This window comes from Camelus dromedarius, chromosome 26 (assembly GCF_036321535.1).
Source record: "Camelus dromedarius isolate mCamDro1 chromosome 26, mCamDro1.pat, whole genome shotgun sequence".
Lineage (NCBI taxonomy): Eukaryota > Metazoa > Chordata > Mammalia > Artiodactyla > Camelidae > Camelus > Camelus dromedarius.
This window is the reverse complement of record NC_087461.1, coordinates 20,763,822-20,786,053: the sequence shown is the minus strand read 5'-3', so window position 1 is coordinate 20,786,053 and position 22,232 is coordinate 20,763,822. Positions and strand designations below refer to the sequence as shown.

Below are 22,232 nucleotides of genomic sequence, written 5' to 3'. Positions count from 1 at the left end.
CCTTCGCACTGCATGAGGTCACCGAGGAGCTGACGTAGACGGGAAAAAAAGTCCAAGACACTCGTATGTTAAGAGACTGGGGAGAGAGGAAGAATCCAGCAGGCGCCTCCCAGCAGATGATCAGTAAGCGTGGCCATGGAGTCCCTACTCCTTGGGAGTTTCTGTCCCGCGTGTCCTGGCCCCACATGCAGACACTCACCACCAGCACAGGGCTTCTCAAGGAGCTCCCCCCGCAGCCCTGGCCTTGCTCCATGTCTCCCCCACTTCCTCCAGGGACGTGCGGGCCTGCTGGTGCACAGCCGCGCGAAGCTTCTTCAGCTGGTAAGTGGTGATTCTTTGCGGACCATTTCTCAAATTCCTCTTAAGGAAAAATTAGAAAATTTTGTGTTTAGTTGATTTTTATACCAAAGTGTAATTGCCTCATTGAAATATAAAATATATAAAAGCCTACAAAAATTGTTAAGTCTACACATTTTAAAAATGTGTAACTGACACAACATGGTAAGCCGACTACACGTCAATAAAAAAGAACAACAACAAAAAAAGAATGTATAAAGGGAACTGTATTAGTTTTCTAGGACTGCCCGTAACAAGGTACCATAATTTAGTGGCTTGAAGCCACAGAACGTAGCCTCTCACAGCTCTGGAGGCTGGAAGTCCAGAACCGAGTGTCAGCAGGACCCCACTCCCTCCTAAGGCTCCAGGAGGCTTCCTTTCTTCTTCCTGGCCCCTGCTGGCTGTTTCTGATGCGCACTCACTGTCTCCATCCATCTCCACATGGCCGTCTCTCCTCCATGTCTGTGTCCAAATTTCCCTTTTCTTGTAAGGACCCCATCACTGCATTAGGGCCACACTGACCCAGGATGACCTCATCTTAACTTGACTACAATTGCAAAGGTCCTGTTTCCAAACAGTCACACTCACAGGTCCTGGGCGGACACGATTCTGGAGGGGACCCTCTCCACTGCAGTGCAGTAATTAAGAGAGGCCAACACCAACACCTCACTAAGACAGGACAGTGGTGATTCGCATGGAAATGAACACACACACCCCTGCAAGACAAAGCAGGTCTGAAGTAAACCCTTCGGGCAAAAAAGGACTCACCCTAGCCCTGAGCTCACGTCACCCTGCTGTCTCCCCTGTGTTCAGAAACCGCAGCGCTGGCCCTGAGGCCCCGAGCTTCCTGGGCGGGCCCCAGACTCACCCCGAGGCTCTCATGCTGGGACGGATGGTCTGGCTGTGGCAGAGACACACAGTTACTGCCTGGTCCTTCCCTTCCTTAACCTCCGCTTCCCAGAGAATCCCAAGGCATCGCTTCCAGGACTTCCACTTGGTCTCAGTCCATCTGGGTCAGATCAGCTGGGATTTAAATTACCAGGTCAGAAGAGAGCCTGATTTTCCAGAGCGAAGCTGGCTTCCTGAAGGTACAGCTCCAAGGGGGTGCAAACCGGCCCCTTCGTGTGGACAGACACCCGTGTGGAAGAGGGCAGAGGTGGTGGGGGCAAGGCTGCGACGCCTGTTCCTCAGCCTGAGTGCCTCTCCCTGCTTCATGAAGCAGTGCCCAGGTGGCCCGACTGGATGGAGCACACGGTGTGCAGGTGGACAGGGCGTGGCCCTCCTGGTCCTTCTCTACCACGTATTTGCAGGTCACCATTCAACCAGAGGGCTGGAGGGCCGCATCTTCCTCAGCTGCCAACAGGGGGAGATGGTTATTTTAAAACATGCAGTCTAAACAAGGCATCTCAGAAATTTCCTGTGCGCAGCGCCGATCTGAACTGAGTCACCTCAGCAGTATATAAACTAAATCGCTAACACCGCTTTCTTTCCCCTCTCTCCCCAGCATCCCGCGTTTCCTGAGAGACCTGCTGCTGCTGCACCAGCGATCTCCTGGGTCAGCCTGTCAGGTGCAGTTCACGCCAGAGCAGCCGATTTCTGCTAAAAGTGGGTCCCTGCCTACCCTGCCCATCCTTTCTTCCCCAGAAGACAAACTACCAAAGCCCAGCCGCTTGGAGAAGTGCAGTGCTCGGCATGGAGCACTGCATGCTGTGCTGGGGACTCCTGCACAGGGCGGATGATCAAAGTCACAGAGCGTTCCCATTGTTTTCCTGCAGCACCAAAGTTCTTTCAGGGAGCAGATCAATCTGGCCACACAAGATAAAATTAGCAACCCATGAACTTCACCCCCGATTTTTATCCTGAAGAGTCAGGAAATACTATTCTTTACGTATAAAGTGAAGTGATTTCCACCTAACTTACCGGCTATACTATGTAAGTGGACTATGAGGTCCCCTGTTTTGACTGGCTTTTAAATTCAGGCTCTACATTTTCTGGCGATGATTCCTGGGAAAAGCTCCGTATTTTGTTTCCTCATCCGTGAAAAGAGAGGAACGTTTCCCATTTAACAGGATTATCTGAAGATGAACAAATACCATGTGGAAGCACCTCCAGTCTGCATTCAAAAAAGGTTTAAAGGGTCACAGATTTGACAGCACTGTAGCATCTACAGTAAGCTGAATACTTTCAAGGTAGTAAGTTATAAAGTAAAACATTTATGCTAAACACCAGAAACCAATATACCAAAAAACTGATACATTGTAACTGACACTTCAATTAAAATAATAATAAAGAAAGACACAACGACCCCCCGAATGTCTACTCATTTGTTAATATTAAAGGAAACTGTCAGGAAACACTGGACGAGACCCCAGACGAAACCTGCACCCACAGCAGCCGTGGAATCACCTGGTTTCAAAGGAAAAGGGCCAAGCGGACATTGCCTGGCTGTGAAACAGACGTTAACTTCAGTATTTCAACCATTTCTTCTAAACTCCTGACAGTTTCGGTCACATTCCTGCTTTCCGCAGTAAGCGCTGAGCGCACTGCCCTCCCCGCCGGGGCTCCGACCCCTCCTCCCACACCAGCGGCTGCCGCATGTGGGCCGGGCCGGGTTCTGGGCCGAGAGTCCCCCACCTGACCTGGCCCAACAGCTCAGCCTCCCGGCATCTCAGCAGCAAGTGTGTCCGCTCCGCTCCAATCGTCTTGCAAGGGGATGTTAGGGAGCGTGTCCAGCCTCTTCTTCCTGTTTCCTTTCAGGTGAAGAGGGCAAAGGTGGGGCAAAACTCGTCAGTCACTGCTGCCAACCTCAGCACAAGCATTTTGTCCATTTTCCAGTATATTTTCTTGACAATTAGATACCAAGATAAGACTTAATTGAACATTTATACATAAATATTTAAGAGAAAAGAAATTAATTTGGAAAACTTTGTCAACAATTCATCAAAACAAAGGTTTGCTTTTGACCGTGGATGCACAGTATTACTTAGTTTGCCATCATTTCCTCTCTGGGAATAAAGGGAAAATGCAAAATACGGCACAGAAGTCATTAAAAAACCCAGCAGGTTTTTTAAAACACTTAAGAGACATGAGTTAGAAAAAGCGCAAACAAACCAATTGAAAAAGCCATTTTTGCAGCAATAAGAGAAATCTGAAATCTGAACATGGACCACGTATTAGATGATATTAAGTAATTACTGTTTATTTAAGTGTAACAATGTCACTGTGGTTATGGTTTTTGTTTAAAGGCCTTTTTTGTGAGAGCTGTAAATGGAAGTGTTGTAGGTGAAATGATTCACATGGGATACGCTTTAAAATATCCCAGCTTAAAAAAAATGTACGGGGGCTGTTGACACATTCAGTAAACAGAGTTAACAGACCTTCACGTGTATGTAAGTGGCCCGCAGCGTGAATCACTACAAGGATAAGAACCGTGAAAGGTACTCAGGCCACGCACTGCTTAGGACGCCTGTGACGCGGAGCCAGAACCCGGCGCAGGCATGCGGGTGGGAGGGTGGTGGGCAGGCAGGTACCCCAGGCGCCTCTACAACCCAGAGAGGCGAAGGGAAGGCAGCGGAGGCAGGGTGAGCCTGCCCCAGGGCTGACGGACTGTGAAAACAGAAGCCAGACAGCCTCAGAACCGCTCTTCCTGAGCCAGACGCAGGCTGGACGCGCTCTCGTCCCTCGTTTCCGGGGCGCAGCAGGGGACCCCCAGGAACTCTTGATGGAATGAAACCCTCGCTATTCAAATTGCTCGCATCCAAGGTACCCCAATCCATAAAAACAGAACATTCTTCCTGCTGAACCCCCTTTTGGGCACTCGAGAGCAGTAATCTAGACATTTTTCACGCAGGATTAGGCAGGCGCACAGCGAGTCAAACCGCCCAGGCACAAACACAAAACGGCTGCGTCTGTGCCTGATGCCTCACGAGCGCTTACATGTGGTGCTTCGTGTGATACTCCAGCCACATGGGAAAGGCGTTCTATTTCTTTATTTTTTTTATTTGACAAGCAGCAATATCATGTTTGTCATTTTAATGTAGATACAATTATTAGGTTATCTGTCATATTACAATATTTAAGTTTTTATCGTATGTCCTTTAAGATACATTAAAAAAAAAAACACATCAACTGCAAACGTGAAGGCGAGAAAAAGCATGGTACCCAACCAAATTTCCACATTTCAGCAATACTTCACTCGTTCTTTTTTAATAGTTTTAAGAAATGTCATAATGACATGAACTTGAAATATCTCTAGGCATTTTCTCTGACGCTCGGGACGTGGCACTGGTGATGTTGTAAACAGCAGAAAAACAGGGGCTGCCAAATGACCAAATTATGGAGGCACAGGCCTGCTCTCTCCCCCGGGGATGCCCGGAGGGCGATGCAACGACTGCACAGGGCACCGGCGGTGCGGGAGTCACGCCACGTAGCTGTACTCGTCCGCCGACGCCTGGCTGCGCTCCACGTACTGCTTGTCTATCAGGACCTCGATGCACTTCTTGATCATGCTGATGCTTGGGTTAAACCTGGCCCTAGACTGGCTGATCACCTGTGGGAGGGAGACACGCCCGTTACACTGCTGTCCTCACGCGGGGGCGCCGAGCAATCAGCTCGCTTTGGATGTAATGACTGAAAACAACTTAATGCAAACTAACAATTATGAGCTGAAGGAATTAAAATGCAGAACACAGATACAGCAAAATCAAGTAATACTGATACGTAACTAAACTACAAACCAACCAATCTAAACACTCACACACCCGCAAGCTTCCCCTTGGCCCCTCCTCGACTTCCAGCTCTCGGCAGAAGTAACACTTGCTCAAGAAAGCGTCCCCAGCATCCTCAGGGCAAGACTCCTACGTACGATCTTAGGTCCCTACAGCTTTTCTTCACTGCATGTTAATGCAATTTTACATTTACTTGTGTATTATCTCAATAATGCATTTCTTTCCTGTTGGACTGTGAACTCCAGAAAGGTAGCAGCCCTGTCCTGAGCCACTCTGCACCCCGACTCCCGCCCCGTCCTGAGCCGCTCTGCACCCCAACTCCCGCCCCGTTCTCAGCAACTCTGCACCCCAACTCCAGCCCCATCCTGAGCCGCTCTGCACCCCAACGCCAGCCCCGTGCTCTCTGCACAGCAGATGACCGTCTATTCAGGGAATGAGTGAGTGATGCAGTCGGCTTCCTTCAATAACCGCACAGAGAACTCAAACTGGTGAGGCTTGGACTTGTAAATTCAAACACGAATTACATACTGAAATTACAAGCGAGCACTGTTCTAATTAAGTGATGGGGCATTTCCTTATGCTACTTGGGAGTCTTCTTATTTCTGTATCATCTTCACAAAGAACCCTCCCTGCTCCTGACACCCCGACGCCCCTTTACCTCCTGAATGAGGGCGTTATGCCGCAGCACTTTCCGCGCCTTCATGATGCGGACGATGGCGGCCTGGAGATACATCTTCCGGTCTTCATCCACGGCACTTCTCGTCTGCTCCATTTCCTGTTTCACATGGGGAAAAAAGGCAAATGAGACATTAAGTCCTCATACTTACTTTTAATTCATTTTATCTGTGGGTTTAAATAAATCTCCAATCAATACGGAGAACCAAATTATACAACTATGTGCCCAATGTAACATAACCATTACCAAAAAACATCTGCATAATGTCTCAGGTTACAGCTGGAAAATTATTATAAAAAAGGAACTACTGTAAACCATACTCCGTGTGAACAGTGAACAAAGCAGAACTCCAGTGACACTGAGCAGTGATTCTCAAGATGGCGGTCCTGTCAGTGAGTAAAGACTTCTGGCACGACGCCTGCAGACGTCAGTAACTGGCTCCAAGGACTGGTCAGGCTTCAGGGGCAAGGTGCAGTGCTCCCTGCTCTCAAGCAGGAGCGGTGGGCCAGAGGGTCCTCTCTCCAAGGAGACCAGGAGAGACGAGGGGAGGCACAGAGAGGCAGCGCCACACTCACAGGAGCCTCATAACAGCTTTTCAAAGATGGGGTACAATTGATGTTACAAATCATTATTCATCAGCCTGAAGGAAAATGAGACCTTGAACATTCTGGGGTTCAAATTTAACAGCAATTAATTAACATCTGTCTCCATGGGGGGAGTAAGTTCCCAAAGAGGCCTGACATCCCTCATACCTTCACAGCCAGCTCTGAGCCCAGGACGGGGCGCACACAGGAGGCACTTGGGAAACTCAGTGAAACCAACAGGCCAGCCCGGAATGACAATCACTGCTGAGTGAGGGAAGCAACAGTGGACGTGCCTGGGGCAGACTCACTTGTCTGTGCTGGACCCTCCCTGCCGGCCGACCAGCTCACAGTCTTAATGTTAACACAATCCCCACGTGGTCTATTTGCACACAAAAGTTTGAGAAACGTTTCAACAACTTTTTTTTTGGAAAGAAATGTGTCATAAAACTTTCCCTATTTTACAAACGAAAACTATAAGAGACTACATTACTACTCAAGGTAGAAATATGTGGAAAGAATACAGATTTATACATTTTAATACAGCTTAAGAGCAAATATGACTATGTTCACAGCAGCATTATTTACAATAACAGACATCAAAGCAATATAAGTGCCCATCAATAGATGACTAGATAAAGAAGTTGTGGTATGTATATAATGGAATATTATGCAGCCATAAAAAAGAATGATATCTTGCCATTTGCAACAACATGGATGGACCTGGAGGGGATTATGTTAAGTGAAATCAGTCAAGCAGAGAAAGACAAATACTGCATGATTTCATGTATATGTGGAATCTAAAACAAAACAAAACAAATGGAACAAAACAGTTACAGACACACAGAATAAACAGGTGGTTGCCAGAGAGAAGCGGGGAGTAAAGTGAGTGAAACAGGTGAGGGAGATTCAGAGGTACAAACTTCCAGCTGTAAAATAAATGAGTCCTGGGTATGAAATGGACAATGTGGGGAATACAGTCAATAACTGAGATCTTTGTGTGTGACTGACGGTAACCAGACTTGTCAGGGGGTCAGAGCACAGAAATACTGAATCACTGTGCTGTGTGACTGGCACTAACATAGTGTGGTGGGTCAGTTAGTTATATGTCAAAACCAAACAAACACAGAGAAAAAGGGGTCAGATCTGTGGTGACCAGAGGCCAGGGGGTGGGCAGAGGGGGCTGGATGAAGGTTGTCAGAAGGTACAAACTCCCAGTTATGAGAGAAATGAGTCCTGGGGGTATCGTGCAGGATGCAGTGAATAAAACTAACACTGCTGTGTTAGGTAAGAAAGCTGCTGAGCGAGGACACCCTGCAGTTCTCATCATGATGTTCTTCCTATTTCTTTCCTTTTGTGTCTGCATGAGAAGGTGGATGTTCACTAAACTCACTGCGACAGTCATTCCACAAAGTGCATACATCATGTGGTTATGCCGCACACCCTAAACCTTACTGTGCTGTACGTCAACTGTATCTCAATAAAACTGAGAAAAAACAAAAACAAAAGAGCAAATAGGACTGACGTACGACACCTCTTCCTTAGACACTCACTACACCCAACTGTTAGAATCTCAGATACTGGCAGAGACTTGGTGTGTGAGGCTGGTAAGTGCAGAGAATAAACCAGAGGAGATGCGGCATAATTTCAACAAGCAAAGTTCCACTTCTGTCCCGGCGTCACCACTTGCAGCGTCTGGGGACCAGGCGCCTCCCGGGACCCGGCGTCACAAAGCACTCACCTGCGGCGTGTCTTTCTGCATTGATGTAGTAATTTTGAATTTTGTCCTTTTACTGCTGAAGTTCATATTTAGTGAAAATGATGATTCGGCATCAATGTCTTCCTACAATTAAAAATAATCCATTTACATTTATAAAAAATAAAATCTCTAAATAACAACTCTGCAAAAATATGTGTGAAATTAAATAACGATCAAGCAGAGACTACACTCTCAGGATCTTTTATACTATATATGTTATTTAAGAGAAAAATAATTGTCTTCTGTCGAACAATGAAGCAACAAACAATTCTTTTCTAATTTTACACTTGATAGAATTAATCAGCTTAGATTTTGAAAACAGCTATTTTCTGGCCCAGCTGTTATATACATGTACCATCGGGTTAAGACGAGAGTCAAGCTCGTGGGCTTAAACAAACACAATTGGAACATTTTAATTTGAATGAAACACCAAGGCTCATAATTTTTCAGTCACATTTTGAAAAACTGAACAACCAAATGTTTTTTCTGAACGCTGCAATAACAAAACACAACTAAAAACAACCTGACTACAGAAGCTGGCTGTTTCCAGTGGCACACGAGGGTCACTTCTCCATGACCCTCCGTGACACCAACACTACTCCCCAGTGCATGTTCTGTTCAGGAGCCGGGGCCGTCCTCACATGGGAGCTGCTAGGCCAGCTTTCAGAATCACAACTGCTCTGTCGGACTGAAGAGAGCCACTCATGTTACACGGTGGAGTTTCTCCACCAGCAGGACTCGGCAGATGGCACTTTCTCAATAATAACCAAAGAAAGTCTGCTGAGGAACGCCAGCTTCATGTTTAAATTTACAGTGTCAACAGCCAATCAGTATTTATTTTGTATATTTCTGGGTAGCAAAAATAACATGTTTTAGAAAAATACTTATCAACTTTTTAAGTACTTAATTAAGCTTAAAATTTTAAACTTAAAGCTTATAAACTTTTAATCATTAATTAACTGCCTTAAGTAAAACCTTAATATTAAGAATTTAATGTTATTAATATTCTGTAGTACAAAAATTAATCATTTCTCTAAATTAAGAAAAGCCTGAACTTCAGCATAAATGCCATTTAGTTCAATTACAGGCTACAAAAACCATCACAACCTTGGGATGTTAGCAAAATGAACTGGTGACAGACAGGCGGCAGGCTGTGAACCAAAATAAAAGTGAAACTTCATTTACAAGAATTTTTTCTTACAGGCACAATAATTTGAAGCAGGAGATTTAACTCATATGTGTTCATATCTGTTGCTTTTTTAACCATTTAGAAGTATCTAAGATACAGTATAACAACAAGAATGTGTTACGAGAGTAAAAAGTTATAGAGAAAAACAGGATCCACTGTTGGTCTGCTATTCCCACGACAGGTAGTCACACACATGGGGGTTAGCTGAGGCCTGAAGCCCGTGGGCAGGAGCGCGAGGGGCTCTGAGATGGAGACGGGCACTAAAGGCGCACGGACACCAGAGGGCAGTCGTCTCCTGTGACGGAGCCGTGTAATTACACACCAACTGAACATGTGAAAGAAACCAGAAAGGTTTGTGACAGACGGCGGTTTAAAAACTCAGTCAACCAGAATCCGTCTGGAGTCAGTTCCTGAATAACTTTTCAGTAAAGTGTCGCAGTACAGGACAAGTAAAATCAAACCATAAAGTCGCAGGGCACATGAGTTCTGACCACAGAGCCTCTGCGACGTCCCGCCCACTGCTGCTGGGAGCCTGGAGAAGTCCCCCAAGTGCAGTGGGCGTCGACAGAGACAACCTTCCTGCAGAACCGCACACGCCCCGTGAGCCGGTTTCCCGTACCTTCTCTGAATCGTGGTTGATCATCTTCACGTCGAGCAGGGATTTGATCGTTTTTGTCAGTTCCTTCTCGCTCATCTGCGTGCTGTCCTGAAGCTCCCTGTAGCTGACAGCCTCGCTGTTGTTAAAGGCAAGAAGGACTGCCATCTGGTACGTGGTGACCATGGCCACATATGGTTTGCCCAGGTAGTTCATTTTAACTTCACCTACAATCAAAACAAGACTGTGACAATAAGGTGATCGTTCAACGAAATACACCAAAATCATCTGAGTAGTAATTGTTTATATCAGATGCTTTCTCTTGAAAGAGTGAACTGAAGAACTCATGAAACCGTCCAACAGCTATTCCTGCCAGTAGTGGGGGCTGGGGGAGGGAGGGCTATCAGTTTTGAGTGTGTAGCAGAAGTCACAGTTAAGGGGTCATCCCATTGCCGGCAGGCGTAAATGATGTCTTTAAATACTAACGGGAAGGCTAAGACCTGGGCAGAAAAACCAGTGAGGGGGTGGGGGCAGGAAGAGAAACAGACAGACAGATGGAAACGGACACAGATGAAGGCGAGCCTGACAGCCTGGCCCCAGCACTGCCTCCCATGTGTTTCTGGTCTACCCCAGGAAGGTTCGCGCACACGCAAGGACACGTGCATAGCGGCCCCATCTAAACCATCACTGCTGCCTTAGTAAAGAGATGCTATTTTGTCTCATAAATGACATTTTTCTTATCAGTAATTTTCTAGGAGCAAATACAAATGGGAACAGAGACAAATGGGCAGATCCATTACTTTGCTGAAACAGCTGACAGAACACAAACGTTCCAGACTCTACACCACCTGAGAGCCCAGAAGACATGCCGACTCCAGCAGACACAGCCCTGCCCATCCCAGGGGCCGCGCTCTGAAACAGCGTGCCACACAGGCCTGCGCTTGTACCATGTAAGAGACAGTTCATGCAGGTCAAAAAGATGCTTCCTGCAGCATAAAGCCGTGATTCAGTGACACTCTCTCTCTCACACACCCTGCACTATTAGGCTGCGAGCGAACTACCAGCTAAACCGGCGTGAAATCTGGGTTTAGGGCTCTACCTGGTAACTCGAGGGAGCTGTATTTCACGTGAACTCACCCAGAGGCTGCATTCTCCCTGTTGGTAATTAGCAACTCTGATCAAGATTTTGTGCTCTATTGTTTAATGATACATATTTAATTCATTATGTAATTAGAGCTTTTAAAGAATGTAAGTCAATTCTCCAACCTATTAACACCACACAGATGCCTATTCTAACTGGCACTATGCCTTGATTTGTTAAAAAAAAAAAAGATACTCAAAAATATCTTTCAAAATTGTTTGGATAGAAACACCTAGAGAAAAAAATCCTAATCTCTGAGTTTCCATGAAAGGAGGGTTACCGTATTGACTGGAATATCCAGGTCGTGTGGAGTTTAAGTGGAACATTGTCAGTAGGGCTGTCCCAGCAATAAAGAGCACTTTAAGGTCCTCACCTCAAAGTTCAAGTTTGGGAAAAGCGGTGAGAGGTGAAAAAAACCACATAAACTGCATGATATCGCTTACGCAACAACTGCTTAATCCTGTCCCAGAAACAGGTACACACTAATGCATGGCGCGCCATGGTGACAGCTAGACCGCCACCGAGCTGTCACCGCGGCTGCAGAACAAGGCTTCTGCCGCCAGAGCCCAGCGGGCATCGGAGACGGTGCAAGCTAGGAGTCAAAGCATCAGCTCCTGGCACCAAGTCCATCTGCAGCCCTTAAAAGAGGAAAACTTACTTGTTTGTATTATGCCTTTTTGATGCTACTTTGCAGTAAGTTTTCGCTATCAGGGGTACATGGATCTCCTCCCACTTTTTTCAGCACCATCTTCTTATTACCTCACAGCTGGAAACCCTGGGGAAAGGGTGGAGGACCATTGGGGGCAGGGAAGGAAATCCCAAATCAGGATGATGCATTTAGTTCCTGCCCCATAAGCAGAGAAGGAAAATGACAAAGAGGTCCCTGAACCCCCAGGATGGGGGACGACCTCTGAGAGACTCCCAGCCTGACACACGCGCTTTGACAGGCACGCCGCACACCACTCGAGGCACACTCCAGCAACAGAGACAGGGCAGGCAGGACCCTCCCGGCAGACCCATCCGAGTTCCTCCCCGCACCCAGTCAGCAATCGAGTCTCTATGGGAAGGCTCTCCTTCACAGAAGACTGTCACCAGCTGCCAAGTGTACAACAGAAGGCCACCGGCCTGTGACGAGGGGAGACACAACTGATTCACGCATGAGCCCGGTGGGTCTAAACCACCAGGTAAAGCTGCCCCTGGAGGGGCATTTGCGTGGGACCTCAGAGTCAACCCTCGGGTCACCTGCTCACTGAAGAGGGCCAAGTTCCTCACAAGGGAGACGCCACCCGGACCACGTGGGCACCTCCGGATGACAGGGGACAACCTGGCACCAGCCTCTACCCTACCGCAGCCTCAGGACATGGGGCCACTGAGGACGTGGCCGCCAGCCGCAGCTCACCTGCTGTGATCCAACCCTGGGCCCCGACTCCCACCTCACAGGAAGTCAGGGCCAGAAAACAAACAAAACACACGGCAACTAAGTAATCGGACAAACCCAGACGCTGGAGGTTCTGTGACATGACCGTCCGGTCCCCTCAGAAAAGCGAAAGGAGGGCTGAGGGGGTCGGGGGAGACACCACGGTCAAGTGCGACGGGCATCTCTGGTGACGGTTAAGACCCGCAGTCACTGTGAGGACAAACACGGAAGTCTGAGTATGACCTGGATGTTAGAGAATCCCAAAGCCCCTCATAATCTTAGCTGTGAAAGTACCGGAAACCGAACAGAAAATTCAGTCAACGACAGAGAGTCGCTCCCGTTTCGGGCACGTGCGGCAACACGGCGAGATTCTCATGGGGACAAAGAGTGACCCCACACCTGTGCAGCGACGTGCACGTGTCACCCTCCGGCCACCACTCCACTGTCTCAGCCACACCTGTAGCTTCTTGCTCTGGCACAAGTGAAACTACTCATATCCAGATGCTGAAATAATTTCTGGGTTCCCCATTCATATCTCTTTATCTCTTGTTCTCTGAGAACAATTCCATCCAGCGTCCTTGTCACAAGCCGCTGGAGTTGCATCTCTCTCATCTTTGTCATGTCTGGTACCGCAGATTACTTCCTTCTTAAAATGCTCACCTCTGACGGCCATCCACTCCCAGCGCTGCTCTTTGCCTAACCTGACTCAATCCTACTCATCCCTGAAAACCAAACTGAGGTGTTAGCGCAGAAGCTTCCCCTCGCCAGCAGCTGTTTGCCCCAGCACTCTGTGACACAGGACACCCTGGGCCTGGAGACCGAAACACCCGAACCCTCGCACCGTCAAAACACTTAGGTCCTCCTACTGCACGTCGGCTGTCTGGGGGGTGAAGGCTCTGTCTGCTCGGCATGCAGAAGTAGCTGGGACACAGAAGATGCTCTCTGAATTGATAAGTGAATTTTATAAAGATAAAGATGAGGAAACAGGCTGAGAAAAGTTAAGCGCCTTGCTGAAGATCGCAAAGCTAGGAGGCAGACAGAACCCTATACATCTTCTGATTCTAAATTTCTCCAAATTTACAGCCTCTCTCCAACCATTTGTAAAAGCTCATCTTACAATACAAAAATACTTGGGAATGTGGAAATGGACTGGGAAAGAGCAATTCTGATTACATACTTTTATAAGAGAGAGGTTCTCAAGAAACAGAACTCCCAGTGATGGGTCTAGGCTCAGAGCCAGCGTTTTAAAGGTGCCCAGGGGCCTCAGGACACATGCAGGCACCCTGCAGCAAGTGCCCTAAACACAGGTGTTGCTTGAGGTCCTTTTGTTAAATGAATGAATGAATGAATGAATGAATACATACATATATACGCACATACATACAAAAACAAAATAAAACTTTACTCAACAGTTTCACTGATAAGATCACAGGTATTTTCAGTGCTTTCAGTGATTCAAATTAAGAAATAAATTTACAAGGTTAACATCTCTTTTCGAAAGGAAGAAACTGTTTGGCTTTAACTAAGACACAGACACAAGACACTAAAACAAGACAAAACAAAGGAAAGAGCTCCCAACATCTGGTTACTACGGACCAGTTTGGGAATTTACTTCAGAACAGAGAAAGGTAAGTTGCTCTCTCTCCTGCTTAGGCATTACTGCTAACAGTTTTCAGGCCAAATCCCAATGGCAGAAGCTATGTACATAGTTTTTTCTTTCATCCTCCGTATACCTAGTTGCCAAACATCAAAAAAGTGAGTCCCTCATCAAAATCACTTCAGGAAACAGACTGATTGTTATGAAGAGAGTTTAAACTCCCCAAGACAGATATTTAGAGGAAGTAAAAGTAAATTTAATTCAAGTACATTAAAGCACTGGTCCGGGGATGTTTTTTCCTTAAAGTCAATTATATACACTAAATGAGAACAGAAAAAACTCACAACAGATGTAAAATTCAAGGCTAGCTACTAAGTGACCACCTAAGAATGTCGATGAACATCTATTTCACAAACTATTGAAAAAATAAAACGCCCAACTTGTTCAGTAAACTTAACGTAGTATGTGTTACCATGTACTAATTATTATGTACTAGTATGTATCACTAACTAGACTAGCTGGGACGTCCTAGTCTAAGTGTAAAGTAATCAACTGATGGCACTTCAGGGAGACCACGCAGATGAAGCTTCTCTCAGGTGAGTGAACTTCCTAGTGAAGTTACGGCACTGATCTGATTTTCCTGTACCGTTTCTGGAAACATTAACACATACACACTGTCTTCTTACACAAAGGGAAAGCTGACTCAATGCACTCTTCAAAGCATAGCTTTAGCAAAAGTAGATAAAATCAGAGTGTCTTCTTTACCAATAACACCTTCAGGCAGCTTAGAGTAACCGCACACAGTCTCCAGGCATTTAAGGTATTAATCCTACTTTCCAGTAAGTGACCCCACTGCTCCAGAAAAAAGCTAAGGAAATCAGATTTTGATGAAACTTTCGTAAAATTGGAAAGTACTGGAAGTTTACTGGGACATTCTGGGAAAGCATCTTCTACTGACGTTCACTACAGCACCACAAATAAAAATCAGCGGGCGGGTCTCCCTGTGATGCTGCAGTAGTTCGGGAAATCTCTGAGGCGACCTGGCATATCTAGAGAAAACAGGTTTTCAGGAATATTGACTCATCAAGTCTGGGTTTTAATATCTGTAACAAGTGGCTTGCTACAGGAATGCAATAAACCATTGTAAGATTCGGAAACTTCCTTTAGAAGCAGCATAACCATAAAATACTATTAAAAAGTGCTGCGCTTGAATGTCATTATTAGTTGCTTTAATGGTAACCAGAAAGATGAAGAGAAGGTTAAAAACTGTAATCAGGGAAGAAAAAAAACTGTAACGAGACTATACAGAAATCTTTTTCCAAATTTTTAACACATCAGGTAAGTTCCATTAAACTACATATCATTAAATGCATTTTACCTGTACAAAGATAATGCAACCATGTAAGTTTCCTTCCACTGAAATGCTGGCTGTAAAATAATTCAAACTGTAAAAAAGAAAAGAGGAATCACATTATTTTCAGCTACTACAACATAACTCATGTGGCTCTCAGTATACTAAAAAAGTAACAGGAAAGCTTGTGTTAGGAGAGACTACAGCCCACGTGGCACATTTCTTGGTTGTACCAGTGAGGGAACACGCATGCAAGCTCCTGATGAAGACCGCGCAAACTGGAGCCCAGCTCTGCTCACTCACACCAGGCCATATTCTCCCCCAACCCACGGCCCTGCAAATCTGACTTTTGGTATAAACTCAGAAATTATCATTTTGGACTTTATAAATACAAATCACTGACCAAAAACACTCTCATATACATTTCAATATGAAAATAGAAAGCGTACTTCCATTCCTCATCTCCTATTTGCCAACAGACACCCTTGCTGAAGGGTCAGGTCAATTAACACCAGTGGATGCTACTAAAGTGACATCTTCGATTTAACTCCCACATACAAACACAGCCCGGAGTACTCGCCTTTGTAGCTTCTGTTGATGTTATTAAATTTAACATTCTGTTTACAGCCTCACACAGGCACCTCTCGCCTGTGGGCCTGCTGTTGCCTATAGCAGTGTCCCTATTAAACTTTCCTAAACTCTTAAAAAAAAAAAATCTATTAACCTAGCTTTGAAATTTTAAAAACTCCTTCCTTGGATTGAATGTAGGACGTCAGACCATAAACACAGAGTTCACATCTTTAAAAGAGCTAGTGCATAATTACAGTGAGAAAATGATGCTAAAATGTAAAAAGGGCAAAACCTCAACTTCCTTATAAACCTGAAAAATAAGGAAACGCATTTTGTCACAATTCAGAATCGCGAACATATTTTCAGCATGATGTGCCAGATGTAATATATGTAAAGCTTTTATCTGTGTTTCAAACTTGACCTTCCATGCTCTCAAAAAGAAGTTTAAAGAAAGCTACCGGCAGCATCCGACCCCCTCACAGTAGAACATCACGGTGCCAGCCGGGACTCAGTGAGTCCTTCAGGGGTTGCTCCAAGTCCGCCTAGTCATGGGGGTGACACTCAGCACCCTTCCCTCCTGGGGGCACCCTCCTCTGTGAGCAAATCCACCAACCCCTCCACACGACAAATGCGACAGGACTGGCACATGGAACACGGAAGCTTTCCTGCCTCACCCTAACCTAGACAGAACCAAAGTGCATCGTAAAGGGTCTCAGAGGTTCGCCTGACTAACCAGCCATCCCCACAGGTGCCGACAAGACCCAGCGATCATGACACACTTTGTAGTTTAACTATGAAACACTTACAATGAGTTTGTAGACAAAAGCAAGATAAAACATTTCTGAAACTAATAAAACCAACCTTGGAAATGCTCTTTATAAATTAATATAGTGCAAAGCTAGCTTTAGGATGTCTAGTCCACGCTCTGAGGCACACGCTTTCTCTCTTTATACTCCCAGCAACCAGTGCCCTCAGGAATGGTTTACTGACGGTGCCCTCAGTACGCCCAACACTCCTTTACCTTCAAGTTAAAATCTGGTGATAAAGATTCTCCTTTCTACAGCCAGTAAAGAACCAAAGGATTCAGTTCCAAATTAGAGTATTACAAATTTACCTGGTGTTATAAGATAAAAGCTGTAAAATCTTGCTTAATTACATCATTAAATAATTGCTATCAAAGTGTATTAGTAAGAAATATACCTTGACTAAACCTCATTTTAAAGTCAGACTTAACAGTCACAACAGTCAGGCTAAGAGGCAGCATTTTTCAAATCCCATTTGAGGGCATTAATTAGAGCTCAAAGAACCTCAAAAATGAACATCTCACACTTGAGCTTATTTGCTTCAAATGGAGCTGCATTAATACACACGACTTTGCACCTCTTCAGTGTTATTCAGGTTTGGGGACCAGGTACAGATACAGGATAACAATTAAGATTTATTGGCCTAATATGCAAAATAAATTACTTTTAAATAAAGCTTAATTCCGTAGTTTTAAGATACATTTATGTAAAATGGACATGATTTCTGATAGTCAGCTATATTTAAGGTAAAGATGTGAAATATACAAATGATCATTAAGGCAAGATGAATTAATTTAATTAACTTAAGATTAAAAAATGTACAGTATTAAATACACAGACGAATTTTCATTCTTACGTAACTGAAAACTTGGATTTACTAGGGGAAAAAATCAAAGGACAGACTCCCTCTACTGGTAACCAGAGAAAGTCCAAGTGGAGAGAACAGCACTCCCGGAACCGCCATTCGGCAGCCAGAGAGAAACATGCTGCCTTGTCTGGAAATGAGGACACTGGGACCTGGGGAAGGCCATTTGTTAATAAATTAAGTTTAAGGGGCTTATTCCAATATTCCAGTAATTACTGCAAAATAATTATTTCAAGGGGAAAGAGAACAACAAAGTTAAAAAGAAAATTTATTAAAGCCGGCTCTTAAGAAGGAATAGGTTTTAAAGCTGCCAAAGGCAAGAGGTCAGTTTTCTTTTGCTTGCCTGGTCACAAATACATCAGAGTGCTTTACCTGGTCCCCCCCCCCCCACTCCCCCCACCCCCAACTCTGGGATCACAGTCCGCCCATCCGGACGGGCGCACTTCTCCATAGTTTCTAGCACGGTTTGTGCTTTCCGCCTTCTCAAAGATGCGAAGAATCCTAAATTAGACTCCTATTCTGAAAGTCTGTCTTAGTGCGGCATCTCAAAATCCACCTGGTCGTCCATGCGAGTCTGCTCTTACCACTCCTGTTGCCATTAACTACTGCTTCTTCCACCATCAAGACCACTTCTTGAGTTCTTACTAGATCGGCTAAGTGCTTCACATTCTCTCGTTTCATCTTCATATCAACAGTTGAGATGGTATTACCAGTTAACAGGAAAATTAGAAAGTTATCTGCCCAAAGTCACAGAGCACAGTAAATGACAGAACAGACATTTAAAACCAGGAATTTTGATTCCAGAGCTTACATTGTGTTATTTGTTTTATAATCTTTATTTTGAAAGAAACAAAAATAATGTACTTTTAAAAAAGATTAAAACTACACATTGTGAGCATCTCTAGGAAACAGTGTAATGAAGGAACAGCTTCATTTTAAACTTCATAAGCATACGCATAACCTGATTCACAACCTTCAGTTACTGCCCAAATATTTAAAGACTAAAAGATAATGAAGATCCTGCTGGGAAAAAATGCTGCCCAAACTTCCACCAGATCGAGAAATAAGAGGCCTCTTCTGGTGAGTTAGAGAATCAAAAAGGGTCAGTTTCAAGAGGAATGAAAACATGCTCATCCAATCAAAACCTTGTGCATGAATGTCATCTCCGTAGCAGAATTATGCACATGCCAAAAAGGCAGGAAGGGCACACATGCCATCACTGATGGGCGAAAACAGGACGTGGTACACCCGCACGACAGAACACCATTCGGCAGTGAAAAGGGGGCACTGCTGATCCAGGACGGCAGGATGGACCCAACACCCTGCGAAGTGCGTGAAGTCAGTCCCAAGGGACCATGAGTCCTGTCTAAACCAGGCAACTCTACAGAGAAGGAGCTCAGCCTGCCTGGGGCTGGGGCGGCGGGACGAAGGTGGGCACAGTGAGGAGTGACGAATGGGAAGACAGTTTCTTTTAGGGTAATAAAAATGTTCTAAAATTAATGGTGCTGATGGCTGCACAGCTCTGTGAATACACTGAAAACCACTGAAAGTGGACACTTGAAATGAGTGAACCGTAGAGTGCTGTGATCTGAACGTCTGTGTCTCCTCAAATTCGTATGTTGAAATTCTGGTGCCCAGTGTGCTGGTTTTAGGAGGTGGGGCCTCTGGCCGGTGTTTGGATCATGAGGTAGCAGCCCTCACCCAGTGGCATTAGTGCTCTTACAATCCCCAGCCCCTGCCACCACATGAGTACCCAGCCAGCAGTCTGTGACCCGCAGAGGGCTGGCACCCTGACCTTGACCGTCCAGCCTACGGACCTGTGCGAGAACTCAGGCTCTGCTGTTGACAAGCCGCCCAGGCCGTGCGCTCTGTCACACCTGCTGGAACGAACTGAGCCGTGTGGTGTGTGAGTTACAGCTCAACAGCCATCAAGGGTGTGGTCTCCAGCGTCTATTTAAAAACTTTTGGTAAGTATTCTAAAGTTTCTATTTAGTCACATTTACAAACCATTTTTACTTGCATTTTCCAGTTTCCATCCATTTTTTCTAGAATATTTCAGTCTATATATTTACCTAAATTACAGCCCAGAAATAAAACTAACTTTTATAAGATGAATTATTAAAATGGTTCAACATTCAAATGAAAAATGAGAGTGACTGTTTAAGTACTGGATCCTAAACTTTCTTCTAATATCAAAATTTTTGTAATTTAAAACTGCTTAAGCCAGATAACAGATTTACTAAGAATAAGAGATGCGCTTTGACAAAGAACTGTCTGACTCTCTAAGCATTTTATTTTAATATTAGTAATCACAATAATTTATACTCTTCCTACAAGGCAGACTACCCACAACTTATGAATGTATTTTTATATCACATGAGCCCTTAAGACTTTGGAAAAATATTTAAAGTCATGTAACATGAACACAACTATTAAAATTCCTTAGGTCTTCCAATATATTTTCTGCAAACTTACCATTTGTACACTTTTTTCCAATTCCTGGGGAATTGCAAACGTAGATGAAGGAGCCTGAGTGAGAGGCCACGCGCCAGCCTGGATGAGAAGACAGCAAGTAAATGGACAGAATCTCCCTCGAAAGGACATGTATACACAATGATCTCCCTCCTCAAAATTTTGAGAAAACCCTTCAGTGTTACTAGCTCAGCACCTTTCATTCCAAATCGACATAACTTGTCCCTTTACCAGTGACAATCCTCTGACTGGAAGAAAGGCAGCCCGGCAGCTGCTTATCGCTCCTCCGCGCCAGAGGATCTGCAACGCTGAGTGAACAACGCCACAGGAAGACGCACACGCGTACCTGGAGAACATATATCTGAAAACTAATTCCCAAGTCTATCGCTGTGTCCTGACTCTTGATGAAGTTGTTGAACTTATTGTTGAGGTCCGCGCTGACGCTCATATCTGTGTACATCCGATGCAGCTTGCTGGTGAATTCATAACCACAGGCTTGCTGCAAAAAAAAGTTTAAAAAATAGATGATTTAAAAACAAAAATAATAAAGCACTACTGATAAGCACGCTCTGCCAGCAGGTCTGACCAGGGTCCTGCTCGCACGTCACACAGGCGTGTGCTAGTCGTGACCCAAAACAGCTACTCAGACCCTTCCCAAAATTCCCTTTTTAAATGCAGATTAAGTAAGTGAATTAAAACAGATATTTATGAAATGACAAATCTCCCTTTAAGACAAGAGCCTTCCTATAAATCTGTACACTGTTTCAACACTACAGAATGCTCCATCACTGTGTGTGAAACACTCTGTAAGGCTTACAGACAGCATCAGACACACGTGGAAGGTAACTGGGAGCACCTGAGTCTGCAGTCAGTTTTAAAAGGAGGACACTGAGACATGTATTTAATGCCATCAATGGGGTCACGGAGAAATCTATTTCTTTGAAATTGTTCAAAACTGTCATCACCAGGTCAGAAAATCTGGACCTCTAGCCCTGGGATATAAAAAACTTTGTTAACATTACCTTTAAAAATTAATAGGTAAGTTTTTTTTTTGTATATTTCAAAAGGACTGCACATCCAGGGTCTACCACACAGGAAACTTATCAAGTACCGAGTAACTCAGGACAAACCTGAATCAGTTACTACTTATTCTCATCAGCACGGAAGCTACAATGATGTAAAAACGAACTGAAATTCAAATGTACTCCAAAACTTGTACTTAAAGGAATATATCAGCCATGTTGACTTGTGAATAACACGTCTTTTGCAAAGTTAACACTGCTCATCCTGTGGGTGATTCTGTACCAACACGCAGAGAGCCTGTGTCCTCTAACACAGCATGTGCACCCCCCGCCATGACTATATCGCTGTACATTCATCCGCCACCTGCTGATGGATTACTTCCTGGTGTCACTCAGAGGCTACCATGAATGTCTCTGTGTGCTAGTGGAGTAATTTCTAGGACGTGATCGTACCAAAGGCCTACAGTACCTTTAATTTATTGATCATGGCTTCTTCAGAATCCATAGACATAGATAACCCATGAATTAAACGTTTCGCCAGCATTCTCGCGTAGAACTGCATTAAAAAATATTTTAAAAGATTACTTCCTTTCTGATGATTTAAATCACACATAAAACTTCTCGACTCATAACTTGCCTTTTGAAAAACATCCTTGTCATCAATGTATTTGAAGACGGTGATGAAGCTCGTGAGCTTGTCCTCGACCTCGTTCTCGGTCATGCCCTTTGCTGATTTCTTCAGCAGGTTGTCGCAGTACTTAGCAAGCTCAAAGAGAAATCAACAGAAACTCTCAGGAAGGAGCCTTCTCAAGGAGGAACGTGGCAGCCTCACAAAATGAGACCAAGGGTCTTCACTAGCCTAAAGCTTACGTTTTAAAAATCATGGACATGCACTGAAGAACTTAAAATACACATTGGCAGATAAATTAAAAAAAAAACTATAAACAAGTCAAAAATCTAACCAACACTTAATGATCAATAAAAAACCAACAGCAGTTTCAGTGGGAACACCTAGGTGAGTTTTGAGCAGTTCTTTAATTTCCGACATGAAACAAATACTTTTAAAAAATCTTACAACCTTGTAAGCAAGTTGCCTTTAAAGGTTATCATTTTTCATCACATTCCCTTTAA

At 44.7% G+C, this 22,232-nt stretch overlaps 1 protein-coding gene and 1 long non-coding RNA gene across 5 annotated transcripts in view; both read right to left on the bottom strand.

The window, feature by feature from the left end:
• Positions 1-375: 375 nt before the first annotated feature.
• On the bottom strand, positions 376-3,441 carry LOC116152229 (uncharacterized). The gene is made up of 3 exons (XR_004135788.2): positions 2,976-3,441; positions 2,257-2,449; positions 376-1,689 (listed from the first exon to the last, which is right to left on the bottom strand). It is a non-coding gene; the product is annotated as an uncharacterized LOC116152229 (long non-coding RNA).
• Positions 3,442-4,314: 873 nt separating this feature from the next.
• The window catches only part of CUL2 (cullin 2), a 74,193-nt gene continuing 56,275 nt past the window's right edge, over positions 4,315-22,232 (bottom strand). For all 4 annotated transcript variants that reach the window (XM_064479497.1, XM_031448712.2, XM_064479496.1 and 1 more), the window contains exons 13-21: positions 21,739-21,867; positions 21,571-21,657; positions 20,426-20,578; positions 20,083-20,160; positions 15,397-15,463; positions 9,888-10,090; positions 8,062-8,163; positions 5,722-5,838; positions 4,315-4,885 (exon numbers count right to left, since the gene is read on the bottom strand). In XM_064479497.1, the coding sequence (XP_064335567.1) occupies positions 4,754-4,885; positions 5,722-5,838; positions 8,062-8,163; positions 9,888-10,090; positions 15,397-15,463; positions 20,083-20,160; positions 20,426-20,578; positions 21,571-21,657; positions 21,739-21,867 (1,068 nt within the window). In that variant the 3' untranslated portion in view covers positions 4,315-4,753. The remainder of the gene's footprint in view (positions 4,886-5,721; positions 5,839-8,061; positions 8,164-9,887; positions 10,091-15,396; positions 15,464-20,082; positions 20,161-20,425; positions 20,579-21,570; positions 21,658-21,738; positions 21,868-22,232) is intronic.